The sequence below is a fragment of the Emys orbicularis genome, chromosome 3 (genome assembly GCF_028017835.1).
Source record: "Emys orbicularis isolate rEmyOrb1 chromosome 3, rEmyOrb1.hap1, whole genome shotgun sequence".
NCBI lineage: Eukaryota > Metazoa > Chordata > Testudines > Emydidae > Emys > Emys orbicularis.
The window spans coordinates 135,641,943-135,661,975 of record NC_088685.1 but is presented as its reverse complement, the minus strand read 5'-3'; the positions used below and the strand labels follow the sequence as shown (position 1 = coordinate 135,661,975).

The 20,033-nt window shown below is 40.5% G+C and overlaps 1 protein-coding gene across 2 annotated transcripts in view; it reads left to right on the top strand.

Annotated features, from left to right (window-relative positions):
• Window positions 1-20,033, top strand: part of PCNX2 (pecanex 2) — a 240,349-nt gene that overhangs the window by 189,773 nt on the left and 30,543 nt on the right. For both annotated transcript variants that reach the window (XM_065401279.1, XM_065401278.1), the window contains exons 25-26: window positions 1,134-1,349; window positions 18,944-19,197. In XM_065401279.1, the coding sequence (XP_065257351.1) occupies window positions 1,134-1,349; window positions 18,944-19,197 (470 nt within the window). The remainder of the gene's footprint in view (window positions 1-1,133; window positions 1,350-18,943; window positions 19,198-20,033) is intronic.

Genomic DNA, 20,033 nt, shown 5'->3' with positions numbered 1-20,033 from the left:
TTTAGATAGTGGGGGAGATGTTAGTGCTTTGAAACTGTGAGACATCTTAATGATCCACATTCACTATTTATCATGACAAGATATGGAATAAAGATATTTCCCAAGTCATTTGATAGCAAGTGTTCAGCATTATGATATACAATAACACATGCTTTAATTGTGGTTTTAAACGCATAGCTCAGGCAAAACATGCATTTGCTCTACTATGGCTTAAAGCTCCATTTTCTGACTTGTACCACTGATGTAAAGTAGAAAATGAATGCACTGGCCAAACCAAGCATACTTATTATGTAAGAGAATTCAAGCACACTGACACTTTATTAGACTCTGTGACACTGTCTTGGCATGTGTGAAGATTTTATTTCATTTCACTAAGCATAATTAAGTGCTGATTATAATCACATTTTAAATACCCCTAGCATGTATTCCCCATGAGTTTTTTAGACTGATTTGGTGCTACTTCACCCAACCTTCTGAAGACTAGTTGATCTGAGAACTACACATCAGGACAGCTGATTTGGTTCCACCTGGATCTTTTTTTTCTATGTGTTAAATTTGTTATATAAAAGTGGTTTTCACATAAGTTTGATAATAGCAACACATTCTTAATTACCATCATACATTGTGGTGATGGAGACTTTCAAAACTAATTAGGGCCTTTAGCCACACAACTCCGATTGAAATTAATTGAAGTTGGGTGACTAAATCTCCTAGATGGCCATGATAAACTCAACAAGTATTTCCCTACAGTTAATGACAACACAGAGAAGAGAACCTGTCTTAATATAGCAGAAGGCATTCAGCCCAGCTAGTCAGGAGCTTCCAGAAAATGCCTGCTGTCATAAAGCATGAAATATATGAAGTGGTTCAGAGATGAACTGCTTGCTTGTTGTCACTGGTACATTGTTCTGTTTTACAGTATTCTTATCAGCTAAAGACTAGGGGTCTGATTCTGTGAGGTGATGAGAACCAAATAGGAGTAGAAGGTGCAGTATGTCTCCAAGGAGACACTGTCATCACCTCACAGGAACAGGTTCTAGTACAGGAAGCAATAAGAACATAAGTCTCCTCTCACAAAGGCATGGTTTCTAATACATTTTACCTTTTTAAAATCTTTGTTGCTCTGATTTTAGGAAATGACGACAATAATCTCAACTCCATTTTTTATGAGCATCTGACAAGATCTTTGCAGGAGTCTCTTTGTGGAGATTTGATTCTTGGCCGCTGGGGAAACTACAGCTCAGGAGACTGTTTTATTCTGGCATCGGATTATTTAAATGCCTTTGTTCACTTGATCGAAATTGGAAATGGCCTCGTCACTTTCCAGCTCAGAGGGCTAGAATTTCGAGGTAAGGATCTGCATACCTGAAGGAGGAAAAGACAAATACAGACAAATTAATTGTCAGGCTTCCTTCACATACTGAAACTCCCCAGCTAGTTTGCAGCGTAGCATACTGTTGAAAGGACTTATTTCTCTAGGTATTTATAGGGAGTACTGCCAACCCCAAGCATTCAAAAATCAGGAGTCAGGCCCCTGAAAATCTTGAGATTTTAAAAACGCAATAAGCACTGAGGATTTTTTAATTGCCTTCTAGTTTCTGAGCCTGTCGGGTGCACTTGGATCATGTTTTCAGGATTTTTTCACACAATCGGGAAGACTAGAAAGTTTATTTAAAATGAAAGCTGAGATTCTCATGACATCACCTGACTCTATGTGCTGAGGCTTGAAGAAAAACACCAGATATCGCAAGACTTGCAATCAAATCCTGATAGTTGGCAACACAGATGTCATCTCCATCACCATAGAACATAAGCACCTCCCAAGTATTTACAGTTTTTAAGTGTCGCTGTTAAGCTATTTATGGTTAGCATGAAGAAGGGCTAGCTCATGTCTTGAAGAGGCGCTGAAGCCTGTCAGAGGGGGAGGTGGCTTTGCCTTCCTTCCTGCTGGGAGGGAGGAGAGGGGGAGAGTAGGAACTGATACCTGGATCAGGGCTTCATAGCTCCCAGGTTTAGAAAGTGCAGCTGCTGAGCGAAGTCCTGGAAGCAGAGGAGGGAGGGCTCCACTTTGCCTCTTGCTGGGAGAAGGGAGGAGAATGTTCCTCTCTGGGTGCTTTTCATTGTGGAGTCACTCCTGTCCTGGGTCTGTTGCTGATAGGAGGGAAGGAAAAGAGAAGTTAAACCAGAATTTGCCAACAGCTTTTAAGTTCTCTTCATGCTGCAGATACGGGTGGGCTGTGGTTGCTTGCTGTAGGTGTGACCTTGTCAGCTGCTGCTAAGAGGAAAGGAGAGGTCTCATTATTATTTATGTAGCACCCAAAATGTGCTAAGAACTTTACAGGTGTTGAAAAAGCAGCTCCCCACCCCAAAGAGCTAATTATCTGAATGCACAACATACAAAGGAATGGGTGCAGAAGGCAAGTAGTAGGCAAGGCAGTGGAGTAGGAGGAAGAAATATGCAGAGCAGGTTATGGGGTTCTTGGGTACACATAACGTTAGGTCATTGACTTATGTGTTTTGAGAAAGGTCGTGTGTTGTACAGGGCCATTATCAGATGTCAGAGGAAAGATGACCTTATAGGTAAGGTACTAGACTGGGAAGCAACAAATGTGGGTTCAGTTCCTGGCTCTGTCACAGATTTCCTTTGTGACTGTGGGCAAGTCGTGTAATCTTGCTATGCTTCAGCTCCTCATCTATACAATGGGATGATAATACATTGTTATCTCACAGGAGTGCCATGGGGAAAAATCATTAACATTTGTGAGTTCTCAGACACTATGGTTATGGGGGCCATATAGGTACCTTGGTAGATGGACAGATTGTAAGAAGAGATGACCTGAGGAGAAGTAAAGGAGAAAAAGTGTTCACTTATCTGTCCTGTATATTCATATAATTATTAAGGATAATACATAGCCCTGCTCTCTGGCACTCTTCATTTTCAAAGACATCTTTACCGACATTAACTTCTCCTCATGCCCCAGTAGTAGTATCCTTATTTTAGAGATAGGGAAATTAAGGCAGAGAGAGTACGTGCCTTATTAAAGGCCACAGAGGAAATTAATGGCATGCTTGTGATTTGCTCAGGGTTTTCTGACTCTTACTTCCATGCCCAGACCAGCAGACCCCACCCCCTTTTCTCATTCTTTATTCATAAACAATAAGCCACAACAGGAAATGCATTAACTTATTGGTGTAACAATGAAACCACTTGTATTTGTGGGCAGCCTGGCCCATGTCAGTTCTGCCTTTAGCAAGGAGTGTTACGTAGCACTGATTTCCAGCACTGAAAAATCTGTATGTCAAATCATTAAGTTTTATGAAGCCAATCAGTTTTCTATACACCCTCTCATTCAGAATGTCTGCTAGGTGTAGTCTAAAATAAAATACACAATATCTTGCTCCTTTATTTATTTTTTTTTTTTTTTTTGCTAATCTGAAAATAAAAGTAACATCTAGTAACAATTATCCTATGTTAAAACAACAAATCATAAATGATCTGGAGAAAGGGGTAAACAGTGAGGTGGCAAAGTTTGCAGAAGATACTAAACTGCTCAAGATAGTTAAGACCAAAGCAGATTGTGATGAACTTCAAAAAGATCTCACAAAACTAAGTGATTGGGCAACAAAATGGCAAATGAAATTTAATGTGGATAAATGTAAAGTAATGCACATTGGAAAAAATAACCCCAACTATACATACAATATGATGGGGGCTAATTTAGCTACAACTAATCAGGAAAGAGATCTTGGAGTCATTGTGGATAGTTCTCTGAAGATGTCCACGCAGTGTGCAGCGGCAGTCAAAAAAGCAAACAGGATGTTAGGAATCATTTTAAAAGGGATCGAGAATAAGACAGAGAATATCATATTGCCTTTATATAAATCCATGGTACGCCCACATCTTGAATACTGTGTACAGATGTGGTCTCCTCATCTCAAAAAAGATATACTGGCATTAGAAAAAGTTCAGAAAAGGGCAACTAAAATGATTAGGGGTTTGGAACGGGTCCCATATGAGGAGAGATTAAAGAGGCTAGGACTTTTCAGCTTGGAAAAGAGGAAACTAAGGGGGGATATGATAGAGGTATATAAAATCATGAGTGGTGCGGAAAAAGTGAATAAGGAAAAGTTATTTACTTATTCCCATAATATAAGAACTAGGGGCCACCAAATGAAATTAATGGGCAGCAGGTTTAAAGCAAATAAAAGGAAGTTCTTCATACAGCGCACAGTCATAAAACTGTGGAACTCCTTGGCTGAGGAGGTTGTGAAGGCTAGGCCTATAACAGGGTTTAAAAGAGAACTAGATAAATTCATGGAGGTTAAGTCCATTAATGGCTATTAGCCAGGATGGGTAAGGAATGGTGTCCCTAGCCTCTGTTTGTCAGAGGGTGGAGATGGATGGCAGGAGAGAGATCACTTGATCATTACCTGTTAGGTTCACTCCCTCTGGGGATCCTGGCATTGGCCACTGTCGGTAGACATGATACTGGGCTGGATGGACCTTTGGTCTGACCCAGTGTGACCGTTCTTATGTTCTTCTTATGTTAATTACATTTATGAGAAAAAGCTTGGATTATTTTTCTTTCTTTTGGGGTGGGGGCGTATTTGAACATGGACAGAAGCATCTCCATTATATTTACTTAAAAACTGTTAACTTGATCTTCCCTTTGGGTGAAAATATCTCATTGTGGAGCTTTAGCTGCATAAAAAGAAAAATTCCCACTTAAAAAAAAAATTGTATACTCCTTCTGTGCAGCAGCCATCTTGCCATTAACTACCACTGGGTCTGTTTCCATCTGCTCTTTCCCCAGATAGCTTAGTAAATAACAGACAACAAATGTGACAAAGTGCCCCCAACCCTGTCTTTGGGGGAAGAAAAGATCAGGAGTATCTCGGGAGAGCATAATTAGCTGGAAGTAGAGCTGTGTGAAACTCAGTGGTTTCACATCAAAGAGGTAATGCAAATGTTGTCTTAGTTTTGATCCAAGCTGGTTTATTCCCTCAAGTAGCATTTGAATTTGAATCTGGAAGAAAAGATCACTTAAACTACAGAGCTTCACCTGATAAATTTCATCTTAAAATTGTGTGTGAAATTACACATTTTACATAATTATAGGTGGAGCTGGTAACGATCCCTACATTTAGGTTGCCTAAAACTTTCTCTTATAAAAGATTATTGTGATCTTTTCTTGAGATGCACTAACACTGCCATGGTTTACAGCAAGGCTTTGAAATTCAGTAGGGACCAAGCGCTGAGGCCTTTCACTTGTCCCATGAAATTCTATTCATTTGTCTGAGTTGTAAACTTCTAAAAATCACAATTCCCCTTCTTTCACTTGTGTTCTACAAGAAAAATTTGGCAGCCTGCTAAAATAATAACTGAACATGAACATTGAAAAGAGTTGTTCCTATGTCACTACCAAAGCAGCAGCAGATTCTGCACTGGGAAAGCCTATCGGATGCCAAAGAAGCTGTAGCAATAGCAGTGGGGGAAAGGAAGGACAGAGGTCCCTCCCATTCTGACTACACCTCCCTCCTCCTGACTGAGTACAGTGGCTAATTCCCCTACCTCTGGGGATACCATAAAGGGAAGGAGATCCCCCAAACTCCATGGGGGGGGGGGAGGGAAGAAAGAGAGAGAGTCTAGACAGATTTCCTCTGACTACCTCTTGAACCCAATGAGTGACCCCAGCAGCCCATCCGTCCCTTCTGGGGGCATCATTTGGGATAGGAGCCCCACACACATACAGCTCCCAGGTCAAGGAGCCAGGCCAGGTTCCCCACAAACACAACCCCAACAGCGATCTCCTGCTGCTAGCTGATGTAGTTAGTTTTGTTCAGGGTTCCAACCCTGCTGATGACGCATGGTGGGTTGTGGTGTTAGTTGTACATAACAGATTTTTTTCACATTTTTATAAATTAAATAAATAAATAAATTAATGGAGATATGCCATCTCCTAGAACTGGAAGGGACCTTGAAAGGTCATTGAGTCCAGCCCCCTGCCTTCACTAGCAGGACCAAGTATTGGTTTTGCCCCAGATCCCTAAGTGGCCCCCTCAAGGATTGAACTCACAACCCTGGGTTTAGCAGGCCAATGCTCAAACCACTGAGCTATCCCTCCCCCCAAACTAAACTAAAACTAAAACTAAATCCTTAAACTAAATCTAAGAAGGTACAAAAAACCATTTAAAATAACATTATTTAGTTTGCAAAGTCAAACAGTCGGAAGTTAAGAAATGCCAGATTTACGGTTGCATGTACAACCTTAATTGTGCCACTTTGAGTGCATGTATAATTATCTTTAATTACATGATCATTCAGTGCACAAGGAAGCAAAACTAAGATGGCATGGGCCACCGTAAATCTCACATTTCCTGACGACATCTAAAACAAGATGTGTATTGAGTGGTTCCAGATTTTGCTGTGAACATTTCTTACTGCTGTACCTGGAAAACTATGCTGATAGTATAGATGAAAAAGTGAGTGCTCTGGGGGGAAAAGTTGTAGGTTTCTGAACCACAAGAGGCTTTCTAAAAAGGTTTGCTGAAAGGATGCGGTTAAGTAGCTGGGAGGCTGTAACATGAATTGCATTCCAGCCATGGCAGGAGGCTGGCATTATAAGAGCCCCTGGTTCAAACTCACTTCTAGTTTATGATAACACGAACCTATTGAAGTTAAAGAGATTGTATCTGGCCCAGCATTTAACTGAAAAAATCTCTCCGATCACGGTATGGATATAGGCCAAACAAATTGAAAGAAGTGGGTCAATTAGTAACTATACGTGATATCTTGGACTTCTACTTCATACTAAGAGCAATGCGCCAGAAAAAAATAAAATGCCAGTCATGGAGTGCTGTTTTTCATTTAATTTGAAGCCAAGAACAGAGAAGAAATCTGAGATAGAGGAAGGAGCAAAAGCACTGTCATTATTTCCAGCCAAAATGGATTGGGGGGATCTTTCTTTTGAGTCCGTGCATCAAGAAAATGTCTTTTGGAGAATGTCTAGTAAAGCAAAGCATGTGGGGAAATCACTTATGGATAGTGGTGCTGGTATTATTTTCTAACTGACTCCCTTTGTCTTTCAGTAATATAATTAGCTACTAAATTTCTCTTATGATTTTTGTTACTGATGATGCAAATGTAATATTCATGATTCACTTGGAACTTTGTAAGATGAATTGGAAAAGTGGGCACAGAGCAGGCACAGATATAACTGCACATCTGTGGAAGGCAGCTGTTATAATGGCAATGGAATCACCCATGAGGTTTTCTATGTATTTTCTTGTTTATCTCCCCACCAAAAAAGAAATGGTTCATTAAAGTGGTCAGTTTAAATGATATATTCCAGGCACAGTAATGTCGTTAAAGTAATAAGGCCAGATATTTTTCTGTTCTACAGTACATTTGTACTTTATGTAGTTGTATTGCAGTAGCAAGCACATTACCATTGTAGGGAATATTTATGTGAATTTGCATCCGAAGAAGTGGGTTGTAGCCCACGAAAGCTTATGCTCTAATAAATTTGTTAGTCTCTAAGGTGCCACAAGTACTCCTGTTATTTTTGCGGATACAGACTAACACGGCTGCTACTCTGAAATATGTGAATTTTGTGTCTGAAGGCTCTGTACTATTAGCAAGCATCATTCTTTATTTAAAGAATGGCTGTAACTCTCTTTTCATTTTTAATAAACAATAGTTTCATGCTGTAGGGAAGCAAGAGTCCCTCTCTTTATGGATTTTGTGCAATTGCACTTGTGATACTATGTTTCATTCTCTGCACCAAATTGCCAGAAAAATATTGACAAACTGAAGGGAGTTCAGAGAAGAGCAACTGAATAAATAAATAAATAATACTCAGGTATCTGGAGCAATTAGGGTGACTAGATGTCCCGATTTTATAGGAACAGTCCCGATATTCGGGGCTTTGTCTTCTATAGGTGCCTATTACCCTCCCCCTCCCCCCCCCACCCTCCTGTCCCAAATGTTCACGCTTGCTATCTGGTCACCTTAGGAGCAAATCACCTTTGAGGAAAGACTAAAAGAATTAGATATATATAATTTAGCTAAGAGAGAGCAAAAGCTGGGAGACTTAACATTTAGGCCTTCACATACAATCCTAAATAATTCCTCTCCATCCTGGGGTTTCACACCTTTCTAATATTAATAGACAGATATTTCCTCTGCACCAAAGAGTTTCATCTTGGGCTCCATCAGCAACAGCGTTTCTGATCAAGAATTTTATGTATTCTGTGCAAAGAGAAGAGGTCCCTGAGGCAGTCAGGTCTTAGTGCACAGAAGGTTTTGTAAATTAGGTCTCAGCCCTCAGAGGTACTCAGCTATCATGGTAGGTAATGAATGGAATAGAACTAGAACCATTATTGGATGTGGAGCCAGGGTGGCATATGGAACACCATTGTGATACGTGTGGGACCATCTTAAACTTGTGTGTGATGTCCACTTTCAGCCCTGAGCAGCGGGCATTTAAGTAATCTAGCTGCAGTGCAACAAAAGCATAGATCACTGGCAAGATGGGTATCAAATTGGTCTTGCATATTGTAGGTGGAAAAATATATTTCTGCCCACTCTTGATATTTGACCCTCTTACTACACCACTTGAGACATGTAAAACTAGATTAGATAAAATATTAGAAAATGTACTATAGGGAACAATCCTGCATTGGGAGGGAGATGGGGGAGTTTGGCTGAGTAGTCTAATAATAGGTGTTTTCCACCTCTGACATCTATGATTCTGTGAAGGACCTAGCATTTTTCCTCATGGAATTGCTCTGAACATTCCCTCTTTAGAAGATTACGTACACAGAACCATTTGAAGTAGTAAAACTATCAGGAGATGCATGTGTATTAAGTACAGATTTGAACATCCCATATCATCCCCATGTATCTTCAGGGCTTGTCTACACTGGCACTTTACAGCGCTGCAACTTTCTCGCTCAGGGGTGTGAAAAACTGTAAAGTGCCAGTGTAGACAGTGCACCAGCGCTGGGAGCTATTCCCCTCGTGGAGGTGGTTTTTTTAGAGCATGGGGAGAGTGAGGGAATCATCTCTTTTCTTATTTGTCCTACTTTTTAAACTTCTGTTTTTTGCTAGTTAACAAAACAAAGTTTAGTAGCTACTTGTTTCAATAGTTATAGGAATAGCATAGCTGACATTTTCCATTGGATCAACTTGAGTGTATCAAAGCCTATAATGACCAGACTGGAGTCCCAGTACTAGAAGGACTAAAAGCTTCATTCCACCAGGTGAGCAGCGGCCACAGCTGCCGGTTTTCAAGATGTGTCCATTCTTGAAACTTGTTAGTTGCTGCTGAAGAGTTCAGTACACACTTTTACAAAGCATTATTGTTTTCCCTCAGTTCTAGAGCAAAATAAGGTGCTCATTTCAGGAAGAGGTAGTCTTTCAATCACTCCCTAATTGGTGCACTTCATTCCTTCTCCAGGGGATTGCTACAAGTTTGTGAAATTCCCATATTGAGGGGGAAAGGAAGATGCTTAGGCGGGTGGAACATTTTCTATCCACAGCTGGGAATGCTTACAGCTGTGTCTGCACCCCCTGATCATTGTACTGCGCTTAACAATTGTGTGGCTTCTGAGCCATGGAACATGACTTTCAGCAGCGTGGATCTACGGAGGCAATATCTTTGGAGTACTCCATTTGTGGTTATGGTGGACATGGAGTTACTATGTAATAATCTAAGGATACTGACCTGTAATAATTTTATAAATACTGCATGTGATCTGATGAGTGACTGTACAGCTATATTGGGTTATTAGACTTTCCTGTATGACTGTATTGGCCTAGCTTAATGGGGGTTGTTGGAAAAACAATCAAGAAAGCGACACAATAGCTCTAGATAAGCAGCCACCCATCAAGCATTAGGTGGGGAAGGTAATTACAAGACAAGGGTTGAACTATTAGCAGGCTCCAGCCCAAGTTACTCAGCTGTTTTGCTGAGGCTGGGAGCCTAGGGATCAAAGGAACACTACATGGTGGAAAGGACTCTCTGCAGCAAGAGAAGGGGGAGCTGAGTCAGCTATGCCTGAGGAGAACAGACTGATATGGAAGACAGAGGCAGGTCCTCTGGGAGTGTTGGAAAGCAACTGGGCGTTCCCTGGCTCCCAGGGAAAGGCAGGGAAGTGTATAGACTTGTTTATTTTGTTAAGATCTGTTTCCTCTTAATGCTTTGGTTCTAAATGTTGTTGTTACTATTTATATTCTTGTAGCACCTAGGAACCCCAGTAAATAATTAGGGCTGTCAATTACTTACAGTTAATGCATGTGTTTAAGACAAAACAAATTAACAAGATTAAAAATATAGTCACGATTAATCGCAGTTTTAATCTCGCTGCTAAACAATAATAGAATACCAGTTTAAATTTATTATAAATATTTTGGATGTTTTTCTACATTTTCAAATATATTGATTTCAGTTGCAACACAGATTACAAAGTGTACAGTGCTCACTTTATATATTTTTATTACAAATATTTGCACTGTAAAAAAGATAAACAAAAGAAATAATTTTTTCAATTAACCTGATACAAGTCCTCTTAGTCCTACTCCTTGTTCAGCCAATTGCTAAGACTAACAAGTTTCTTCACATTTGCAGGAGATAATGCTGCCCGCTTCTCATTCAGTGTCACCTAAAAGTAAGAACAGGCATTCGCCTGGCACTGTTGTAGCTGGCGTTGCAAGGTATTTACATGCCAGATATGCTAAACATTCGTATGCCTCCTTCACGCTTCGACTTGTAAGCTCTAAAGTTTTACATTTTTTTTATTTTGAGTGCAGTTATGTGTAAAAAAAAAAAAAATTCTACGTTTCTAAGTTGCACATTCACGATAAAGAGATTGCACTACCGTACTTGTATGAGGTGATTTGAAAAAAAAAATATTTCTTTTGTTTATTTTTTTAACAGTGCAAATATTTGTAATAAAAATAATAATATAAACTGAGCACTGTACACTTTGTATTCTGTGTTGCAACTGAAATCAATATATTTGAAAACATATTTGAAAATATATAAAAACATCCAAAAATATTTATAATATATTTAAATTGTTATTATATTATTGTTTAGCAGTATGATTAAAACTGATTAATTGCAACTATTTCTTTTAATTTTAACGGGCCTATAAATAACACTTTGCTTTAAGGAGGCTGTCTGTTCACTGGGTACCACTGTCATTGCTCCTGGAGGGAACAGGACTGCAGGGTCTGAGCCTGTATGCTGAGGTAAGAAGGGTTAATACCAGGGGTCTGCAGCCCAGGGCCCAGACTGAGAGTGGGAGAATCGAGTGATTCCACCCTGTGAGAGGTAATGACTTTGGGCTTGAGACCTGAGAGGGGAATGCACTTGACAAGACCAGGATGGGTCAGAGGTGCAGTTTGCTCAGTAACTCTGACAATAGTAAGCAACCTTCCTTTCTTTGGCTTCCCTTTGTACCTCTGTTTCCTCATCTGTAAAGTAGTGTTGTCCGTTTGCTAAGCGGTAGCAGAGTTTTGGGGCCTTGCAGGCAAATTTCTCATGTGGAGCCATGGAAAGCAGTGATGTGGAGTTAGGTATTTTCTTAGCATAATTTCTTTATTTACACAATACACACTGTTCTGGGGTGGTATCAAATGGCACATAGGCAACTCCCTTCCCACAGAAACCTCATATAAGGCACCTCTGCCCTGTCTCTATAAGCAGATGTTAGGCCTCCCTTTCTCACCAGGACCTCACTCCAGTCCCACTGCTTCATAAACCATCTATACTCCTTCCCAGCCTGAGTTTTACACCTGAGAAAGCCCTAGTCCAAAACTGCTCACCGAGACCACGTGGCCTAAGCCTGGATGTGTTGCGTGCAGCTGCACCAGAGCTTCATTTGCCACGCACCAGGGAGTGCTCCAGTCCATACAATATGCTTAATGGCTATCTGAGTCTGGTTACTGTAGGGCATCTTACTATGCAGAGTTTCCCACTCAGTGCATGGCTGTTAGTGACCCCGCATTTTGTAATATTAGTAGGTTTAATAATATTAATCTCCCTCATTTGGTGAGACAGGTGTGGCATATCGTTGGAAGACCTTATTGAATTAAGTTTAAGTATCTTTGGGGTCCATTGTATTAAATTAATGGTATACGTATTATTGTGGGCCGAGATTGTATGTAACCTCTCAAGGGGGCAGATGTGACAGATGTGAGATTTGGGGGTTCAAAGGACTACATTGAACAATGTGCCAGACACAAATGGACTTTTGGAACAAAAAGTGTTGTGATATTCCTGGGGAATATCTAGGGGGAGGTGAATGCAAATTCCCCACCTCTAGTTATGCAAAACTCCCCAGCCTTTTGAAGCCTGAGAAGGGGGCCATCACCTGCTGATCACCTGTTACGTAAGGCCAATATCAAAGGCCCAAGTTGTATAAAGGAAAGACTGAACTATTCACGGTTGTTCTGGTTCTGAATCTGAGACAGTTATGAACTTTTAACTATGGGGAAAACCCAGATGTGGGTTTTGAAGGATTGACACCTACCAGAGCCCAAGACTGGAGCTTGGTGATCTCTGGTAAGCTTTTTAGCATGCGTGTAGGTTCTTCTATTGTTTTTAATGTTTTCTCTCTAATGCTGTCACCTTAATCATAAATGTGCTTGCTTATAACTGGACAATTATGCTGTTCATAATTTCTGGAGAGAAAGCAAAGCAAAGATGCTAGTCCTTTGGGTGGTGTGGCTTGCTGGGGATATCACCATGTAGGCAGGACTCTATGGTCTGGATAAACCCCTTTCAGAAGGGAGAGAGAAACATGGATCTCTGCCCAAGAGAGGTGATGGCTAAGGAACCAGGAGCCTAGAATGGGTACCTTGAGGGATCAAGGAAGGCAAATACAGGTGCAGTTGCCCTGATCTGTGACACTTGGATGTTGTGAGGTTTAAGTATTTAGTCTGGAAATTAAAAGTCCTGTAGAAGTACTATATATTATCATAGAATCATAGAATATCAGGGTTGGAAGGGACCTCAGGAGGTCATCTAGTCCAACCCCCTTCTCAAAGCAGGACCAATCCCCAACTAAATCATCCCAGCCAGGGCTTTGTCACGCTTGACCTTAAAAACCTCTAAGGAAGGAGATTCCACCACCTCCCTAGGCAACGCATTCCAGTGCTTCACCACCCTACTAGTGAAAAAGATTTTCCTAATATCCAACCTAAACCTCCCCCACTGCAACTTGAGACCATTACTCCTTGTTCTGTCATCTGGCACCACTGAGAACAGTCTAGATCCATCCTCTTTGGAACCCTCTTTCAGGTAGTTGAAAGCAGCTATCAAATCCCCCCCCCCCCCCTTCTTCTCTTCTGCAGACTAAACAATCCCAGTTCCCTCAGCCTCTCCTCATAAGTCATGTGCTCCAGCCCCCTAATCATTTTTGTTGCCCTCCGCTGGACTCTTTCTAATTTTTCCACATCCTTCTTGTAGTGTGGGGCCCAAAACAGGACACAGTACTCCAGATGAGACCTCACCAATGTCGAATAGAGGGGAATGATCACGTCCCTCGATCTGCTGGCAATGCCCCCACTTATACAGCCCAAAATGCCGTTAGCCTTCCTGGTAACAAGGGCACACTGTCGACTCAGATCCAGCTTCTCGTCCACTGTAACCCCTAGGTCCTTTTCTGCCGAACTGCTGCCTAGCCATTCGGTCCCTAGTCTGTAGCAGTGCATGGGATTCTTCCATCCTAAGTGCAGGACTCTGCACTTGTCTTTGTTGAACGTCATCAGATTTCTTTTGGCCCAATCCTCTAATTTGTCTAGGTCCCTCTGTATCCTATCCCTACCCTCCAGTGTATCTACCATGCCTCCCAGTTTAGTGTCATCTTCAAACTTGCTGAGGGTGCAGTCAGGGCCGGTGCAAGGAAGTTTCACGCCCTAGGCGAAACTTCCACCTTGCGGCCCCCCCCCAGCCCTGCGGCAGCTCCCCACCCCCCCCCTCCGCCCTGAGGCACCCCCCCCATGGCAGCTCCCCCCCTCTGCCCTGAGGCGTCCCCCCCGTGGCAGCTCCCCCCCCCAGGGAGCCGTGCGGCAGCTCCTCACCCCAGCTCACCACTGCTCCGCCTCCTCCCCGAGCACGCCGCCCCTGCTCTAATTCTCCTCCCCTCCCAGGCTTGCGGCGCCAAACAGCTGATTGACGCTGCAAGCCTGGGAGGCGGGAGAAGTCGAGCGGCGACCGCGTGCTCGGGGAGGGGGCATAGGAACGCTGTAAAAAAAAATTGGGGGCACTGCTTTTTGGCGCCCCCAAATCTTGGCGCCATAGGCAACCGCCTAGTTTGCCTAAATGGTAGCACCGGCCCTGGGTGCAGTCCAAGCCACACTCCAGATCATTAATAGTGTTAACGTATTTGATGTATTTCCCTGCAAAAAATTAAAAAGGTTTTTCCCTCTACTCAGCATGTTTGCAAGTTGAAAATCAAAAGTATATTTTTATTTCATCCATTATTTTTGCAACAGTGAAATGTTTTTTGCTGGATGGATGGTGGTCAAATGGGGTCAGTTTGTATATCCTATTGAGTCAGATTAGAGTCATGAGTTTCAATTTCCTGACTTTCATTTAGGTCAGGTAATTCTGGCAGAGTGCAAGTGAGTTTTTAAATCCTGATGTGTCAGGAAAAGAGAGAGGTCCAGTTCTTACATTGGTTTTCTCCTGGGCTCAAATAGATTGACCTTGCTTCACTGAGCTGGCTCACATTTTTACATTAACAGGAGATTTTTAGCAATCATCCAGTGTGGATATCTTGTAAATGAATCTGTCTCATCTATACTAGCAAGTGTCACAGCAAATGATGAATGTAGTGTGAAAAGTAATAGAACTTAGTCTCTTTATAAAATGTAAAAGATTTTCCCCCTTGGATTTTAAAATCAATAATTATCAATAATTATAAGTAAAAATATTCTCCTGTATTTTAATATTTAATAGTGGCACACTTAATTATCGCATAAATTAATGCATTTTCTGCTCCACTGCTCTTCAGTTTTATGAATAATTCTTGGCTCAGATTTTTGAATGCTTGGGGTAGACAATACTGACTGATTCTGCTAGGTCAGGACCCCTCTTTGGAGGAAGGACAAGATTTACTCCTTAGTAAATAAATCTTGTTTCCCATACATAAAACACTCTAGCCTGTCATCTGAAAGTCAGTGCCCCCTTCAAGATGATAAATCTGAAACCTGCTGAAAGCAAGTGTGAATACTGTGATTTGTCATTTAGAAATTGGCACTAATCTCAAATGGGACTTCCTGTTCAAAAATACTTGCTATTTGTTTCTCAGGCTAAATCTGCAAAGTAACCAATTGGACTGCTTGGTTTGTTCCCTGACTCTTTGTAAGAAAATGTTTTCACATTTAGAATGTCTTTTCCTTTCAAAGTCCAAATGCTAACAAAAGTGCATATTGCTATCAGTCGGGGTGGCCAGAGTTCAGCACACAGTTTTCTGCAACATGGCCTGTTTGCCTCCATCTGTGGAGGGATGCTCCATGCTGGGATCTGTAGTTTTCACAGGTTGAACTTCACAGATAGTTTAAAGATGGTGGTGTCCACAATCTTCCTTATTTTATGCACATTAGCACGAGTCTTTGGGCCCCTGGCAAGTTGTCAGTATGGCCCTTAACTTCACAAAATATGGGTACTACCTTTTTGGTTATAATTCCTGCCTTTTGGAGCACCTCCTGTTCCATGATAGCACAGTGATTATATTGTATATTGGTTTAATTAATGGTGAGGATTGCCATGTATGTGCTGCTTGCATAAAAGTATGAAAACAACACCAAGACTCTTCTTGATACAAATCAACTCAGCCAAATTTAGGGCTGTTTATGTTGCTTTCATTTTACATCAACAATAGCATAATATCAGCTTTATGTAGTATTGTTTACATTAAGGTCTAGGATGGAGATTTATGTTTTGTTAATTCCAGTTTAATATTTTGAGGTCTAACTTTTCAAAAAGCTAAAAACAGAAACAAAAATGAAAAAATGCAAATATTGTATTTTTCTTTAGCATCCAAAATATATAAGCCATGTGCATAGGAATATTTCTTTGCCCAGTTTACTTTGACTACAATGTCTTTTGACTTTATTTAAGAAAAAGATCCATTGACCAAGAGCAGTTGCTGCCTTTTTTTATAGTTGAACGTTAAACCTTAATTCATGTAGAAAACTGTGAAATGTAAAGTAGAAACAGCTCTCTTTGTATCTGTCCTGCTGTAAATGTCACGCTGGTAGGTCATGGTTTATACTTTGCAGTAGACTGGAAAAGAGAGATGTTTATTTTAGGGCTATCTGAGGGGGTATATTAATCTGTTTTATTGTATGTACCTGTACTACTTAAATTGTCCAAATAGTAATGCTTATTTGTGTGTGAACTACTCTAGAATACCCTCAGGTTGCATACATTAGTAGCTTTCATTTAACGAAAACTAATTGGAGAACTTTAAAAAAAATCATTTTTTTTTATTATTTTCAGTGCTGCAAAAAAAAGACAGACAAATATTTGCTAATCTTATTATTTATCTTTAAAAAGCATTCAGTTTCCCCCCTCTCCCCTCTACCGCCTTACTTTCTAGATACTTTTGCTAACTGGATTATTAGATCTTGGGGTGTATATGGAGGAGAACGTAAATAAATTTAGATAGCAATATATTATGAAATGTTTTGCTGTTAGCGTCATTGGAGCCAGGATTTCACCCTATATCTTCATCTGTGTTTAGAAAGCACTGAGCACACTCTGGGTGTTACCTCAGTCTAAATAACAATGCTAATTATTAAACACTGATATAGCCAAATTCTTCTCTGTTACATGGGTGCAACAAAATTGACTTCAGTGTGTTCATTTGCATAGATAAGAAGGGAAGTTGGCCCATAATAAATCCTCAAGGGGAATTTTACCTAATTTTGTGGTATTGTGTGGTAGTTCTACTTTTTGTTTATGTGATCTAAAGCAATCACATTCTCATTAGGAGTTGCAGAAATCATTTTTAACCAATGCTACCCAAAAGAAAAAGCCCAAAGTCTTTTTTGAACTAGTGAGTTTTTGTTCTATTTTTTAACTATAGAAACATTGTGCTTCATCTGGGGTGTACTTGCTGGCATGTGAAGAGCAACAGTCTATGTCGCTCTGCCCATCAAAATTAAAGCTAAATGATGATGGAGATGCAAAAGCAAATCAGCAAGTGATTAAGCTAAAGAAAATGATGATGATCTTGTAATAGAAATAGTAAACAGCAAATGAGAAACTGCCTGTAAACATGGTCACCTTTGTTTCAGATCCAAAGTGTTGTGCGGCCAGTGTCCTGTTTGGTCAGGTAAAATTTAACTGAGTAGATCTTCTCTCTGATGAATGACATCTCCAGCAAATTTCTCTACTATTGAGATCAGTTGAAAGCTGAATTCAACCACTCTCTTACTGAGTGAAATTCACCATTTGCAAAGGGTCCATTCAAGATTTATACACCACTTAAAGCTGACTTATGGCCTCAGAAAAGGGCTTATGTTGGACTTATGTGGTCGCATGGGTTTTGTAATGGTCCATAACATGGGTAAATGTGCTCACTAAACCAAGCCATGCATCAATAGTACATAACACAGATGTTCTTTGAGCTGCACTGGTTGCCTATGGGTTTCCTGGTGCCGTTCAGTGTTTTGGCTTTGATTTTTAGTGCTTTAATTTGTTTGGGACAAGATGAATGGATTTTAAGACTGGAGGGAACTGTTATGATAATCTACTCTGATCTCCTTCATAAAATGAGGCTTAGAATGTCATCAAGTGTTTCCTGCATCAAGCCCATTACTTCTGGATGAGCCAGAGCATATCTTTCTAAAAATTATATCCAATCTTTTTTTAAAGACTTCAAGACCATAGGTAACAGCCTACTTCTCTCCTCATGGTCTACTCTCACAGTAGCTATCAATGGAGGCAGGTAAGCTGAAGCTGCTTTGAATTAATTGAGAGGGAGCTGCTAGCTGGCCAGTCTCTCTGGAATCTGCCACCCAGCTGACCTGCCAGAACCCAGGTTGGTTAGTCTCCTCTAGTTTATTTACCAAAAAGGAAACTATTGGAGAATTTGACCTGCTAGTTTTGGCCAGTGAAAAGTTTTCCAGGCCAGCACATGTGTGTGTCTGTTCCTTTTTAACCTTTAGTCCAGTGCTTAGATGTGCCTTGCGTAGGATGTAGGAGACTCAGGTTTGAACCCACACTATGGAGCAGAAACTTGAATTCAGATCTCCCCCCCTCCCAGGTGAGCATCCAAATCACCAGGCTACAGGTTATTGTGGGGTGGATGAATCTCAATTTCCACTTTGTATTAATTCCTAAATATTTATTGGGTCAAAGGGGGAGAGAGTGGGAATGACTCTCGCCTGGTGATTAAGACACTCACCTGGGAGGTGGGAGATGTGGATTCAGTTTGCTGGTTGACCCAACAAAATCAATTATTCACCAACCTCTGCTTGTGACATACTGCAAAATCTATGTTTGTCTTCTGTGCATTTTGGGAGAAGTGGGTTGAGGACTGAGAGGGGTTTGTTAACATGCCTGGTGCCAGTCTAACCCCCTGCCAAGATGCAGTATTTGAATGCTTAGATAAGTTAGATGTATTCAAGTCAGCAATTCATCCTAAGTCTTTAGTGCTGTTTTCTGGTGAGTTTTTATTAGGGGAGGTTGTGTACTCCGATATGTGTAATCATGCCAGGATGCCGAGACCATGAGATTGAGCTTTGTGGATTGAAGTATTAAATAAATGATGTATCCCTCATTATTCTCTGCTTTACACAGATCAATTGGCAAATTTAATTCATTGTTGTAGCTCTTTTTTATTTGCCTTTAATTAAGTGCTTGAAGTATTTGGTTACACTTTTATAACTGCCATTGTGTTATCCTTTCTAACTCTCAAGGGACATATTGCCAGCAGAGAGAAGTGGAAGCTATAACAGAAGGAGATGAAGACAATGAAGGCTGCTGCTGCTGTCAGCCAGGTCACTTGCCTCACTTGCTATCATGCAACGCAGCCTTTAACCTCCGATGGCTGACATGGGAAATAACACGAACCCAGTATATACTGGAAGGATATAGCATCATTGATAACAATGCCGCCACAATGCTGCAAGTGTTTGATCTGCGAAGAATACTCATCAGATATTACATAAAGGTACAGTATAAGTGAAGTGAGTTCTATGTACCTTTCCTAAGTAGGAAATTTGCAGTCTTCAAAAGATAGAGAATGAAGTTTATCTATAAGAAGTATTACATTTTAAATAGCAGGGTTTACAGCAGAACTTTGCTAATTTGCACTGATTGGGAGACACATTGTAAATTAGTGAAGTGTGTGATTTGTTAGGTAAACGAACAATACAGTAAGAATCAAGACTACTGAATCACTTTGTTCATTTATTTTGACTTTTATATAAAACACAAATGGGAATTTCTGAAACAATTTTATACACAGTAAGGCCTTGTCCACATATAATCTTGCACTGATTTAACTAAACAAACACTCATATTTCAAGTTAAAAATGGTTAGTTTAAAGCTGTTCCTAACTGATTTAAGCTAAACTGAAATATGCCTTGTTTAAACTGAAATAAGAGTATCTGCATAGCCATTTGCACCAGTTTAACTATATCAGTTTAAAATCATACCTAAGCTTAAACTTGTGTGCAACTCTCAGTACATTAGAATCTTCATGCTTGGCTTAACTTTTAAGGGTCAATGAAATCTGTAAAACAAGCCTAGTTAGACTCAAATTGGTTCATTAGTTTTAAAGTACTGAACAGCTGTATTTGGCAAGTTGAATTTTTTTCTTTAGCTCTTTTAAAATCAGCTAAACTATGGAAGAATGTAGGAGTTGATAATATGAGGTCATCAGAAAATGTCAGAGGAGGCAGAGTTTAACAGAAAGGTAATTAGGTAGTTTAGAGCATCCAACATATGGGTGTTCACATGGGAGCTAGCATGTAGCAGGACTAAAAGATATGCAATAGTGAGGT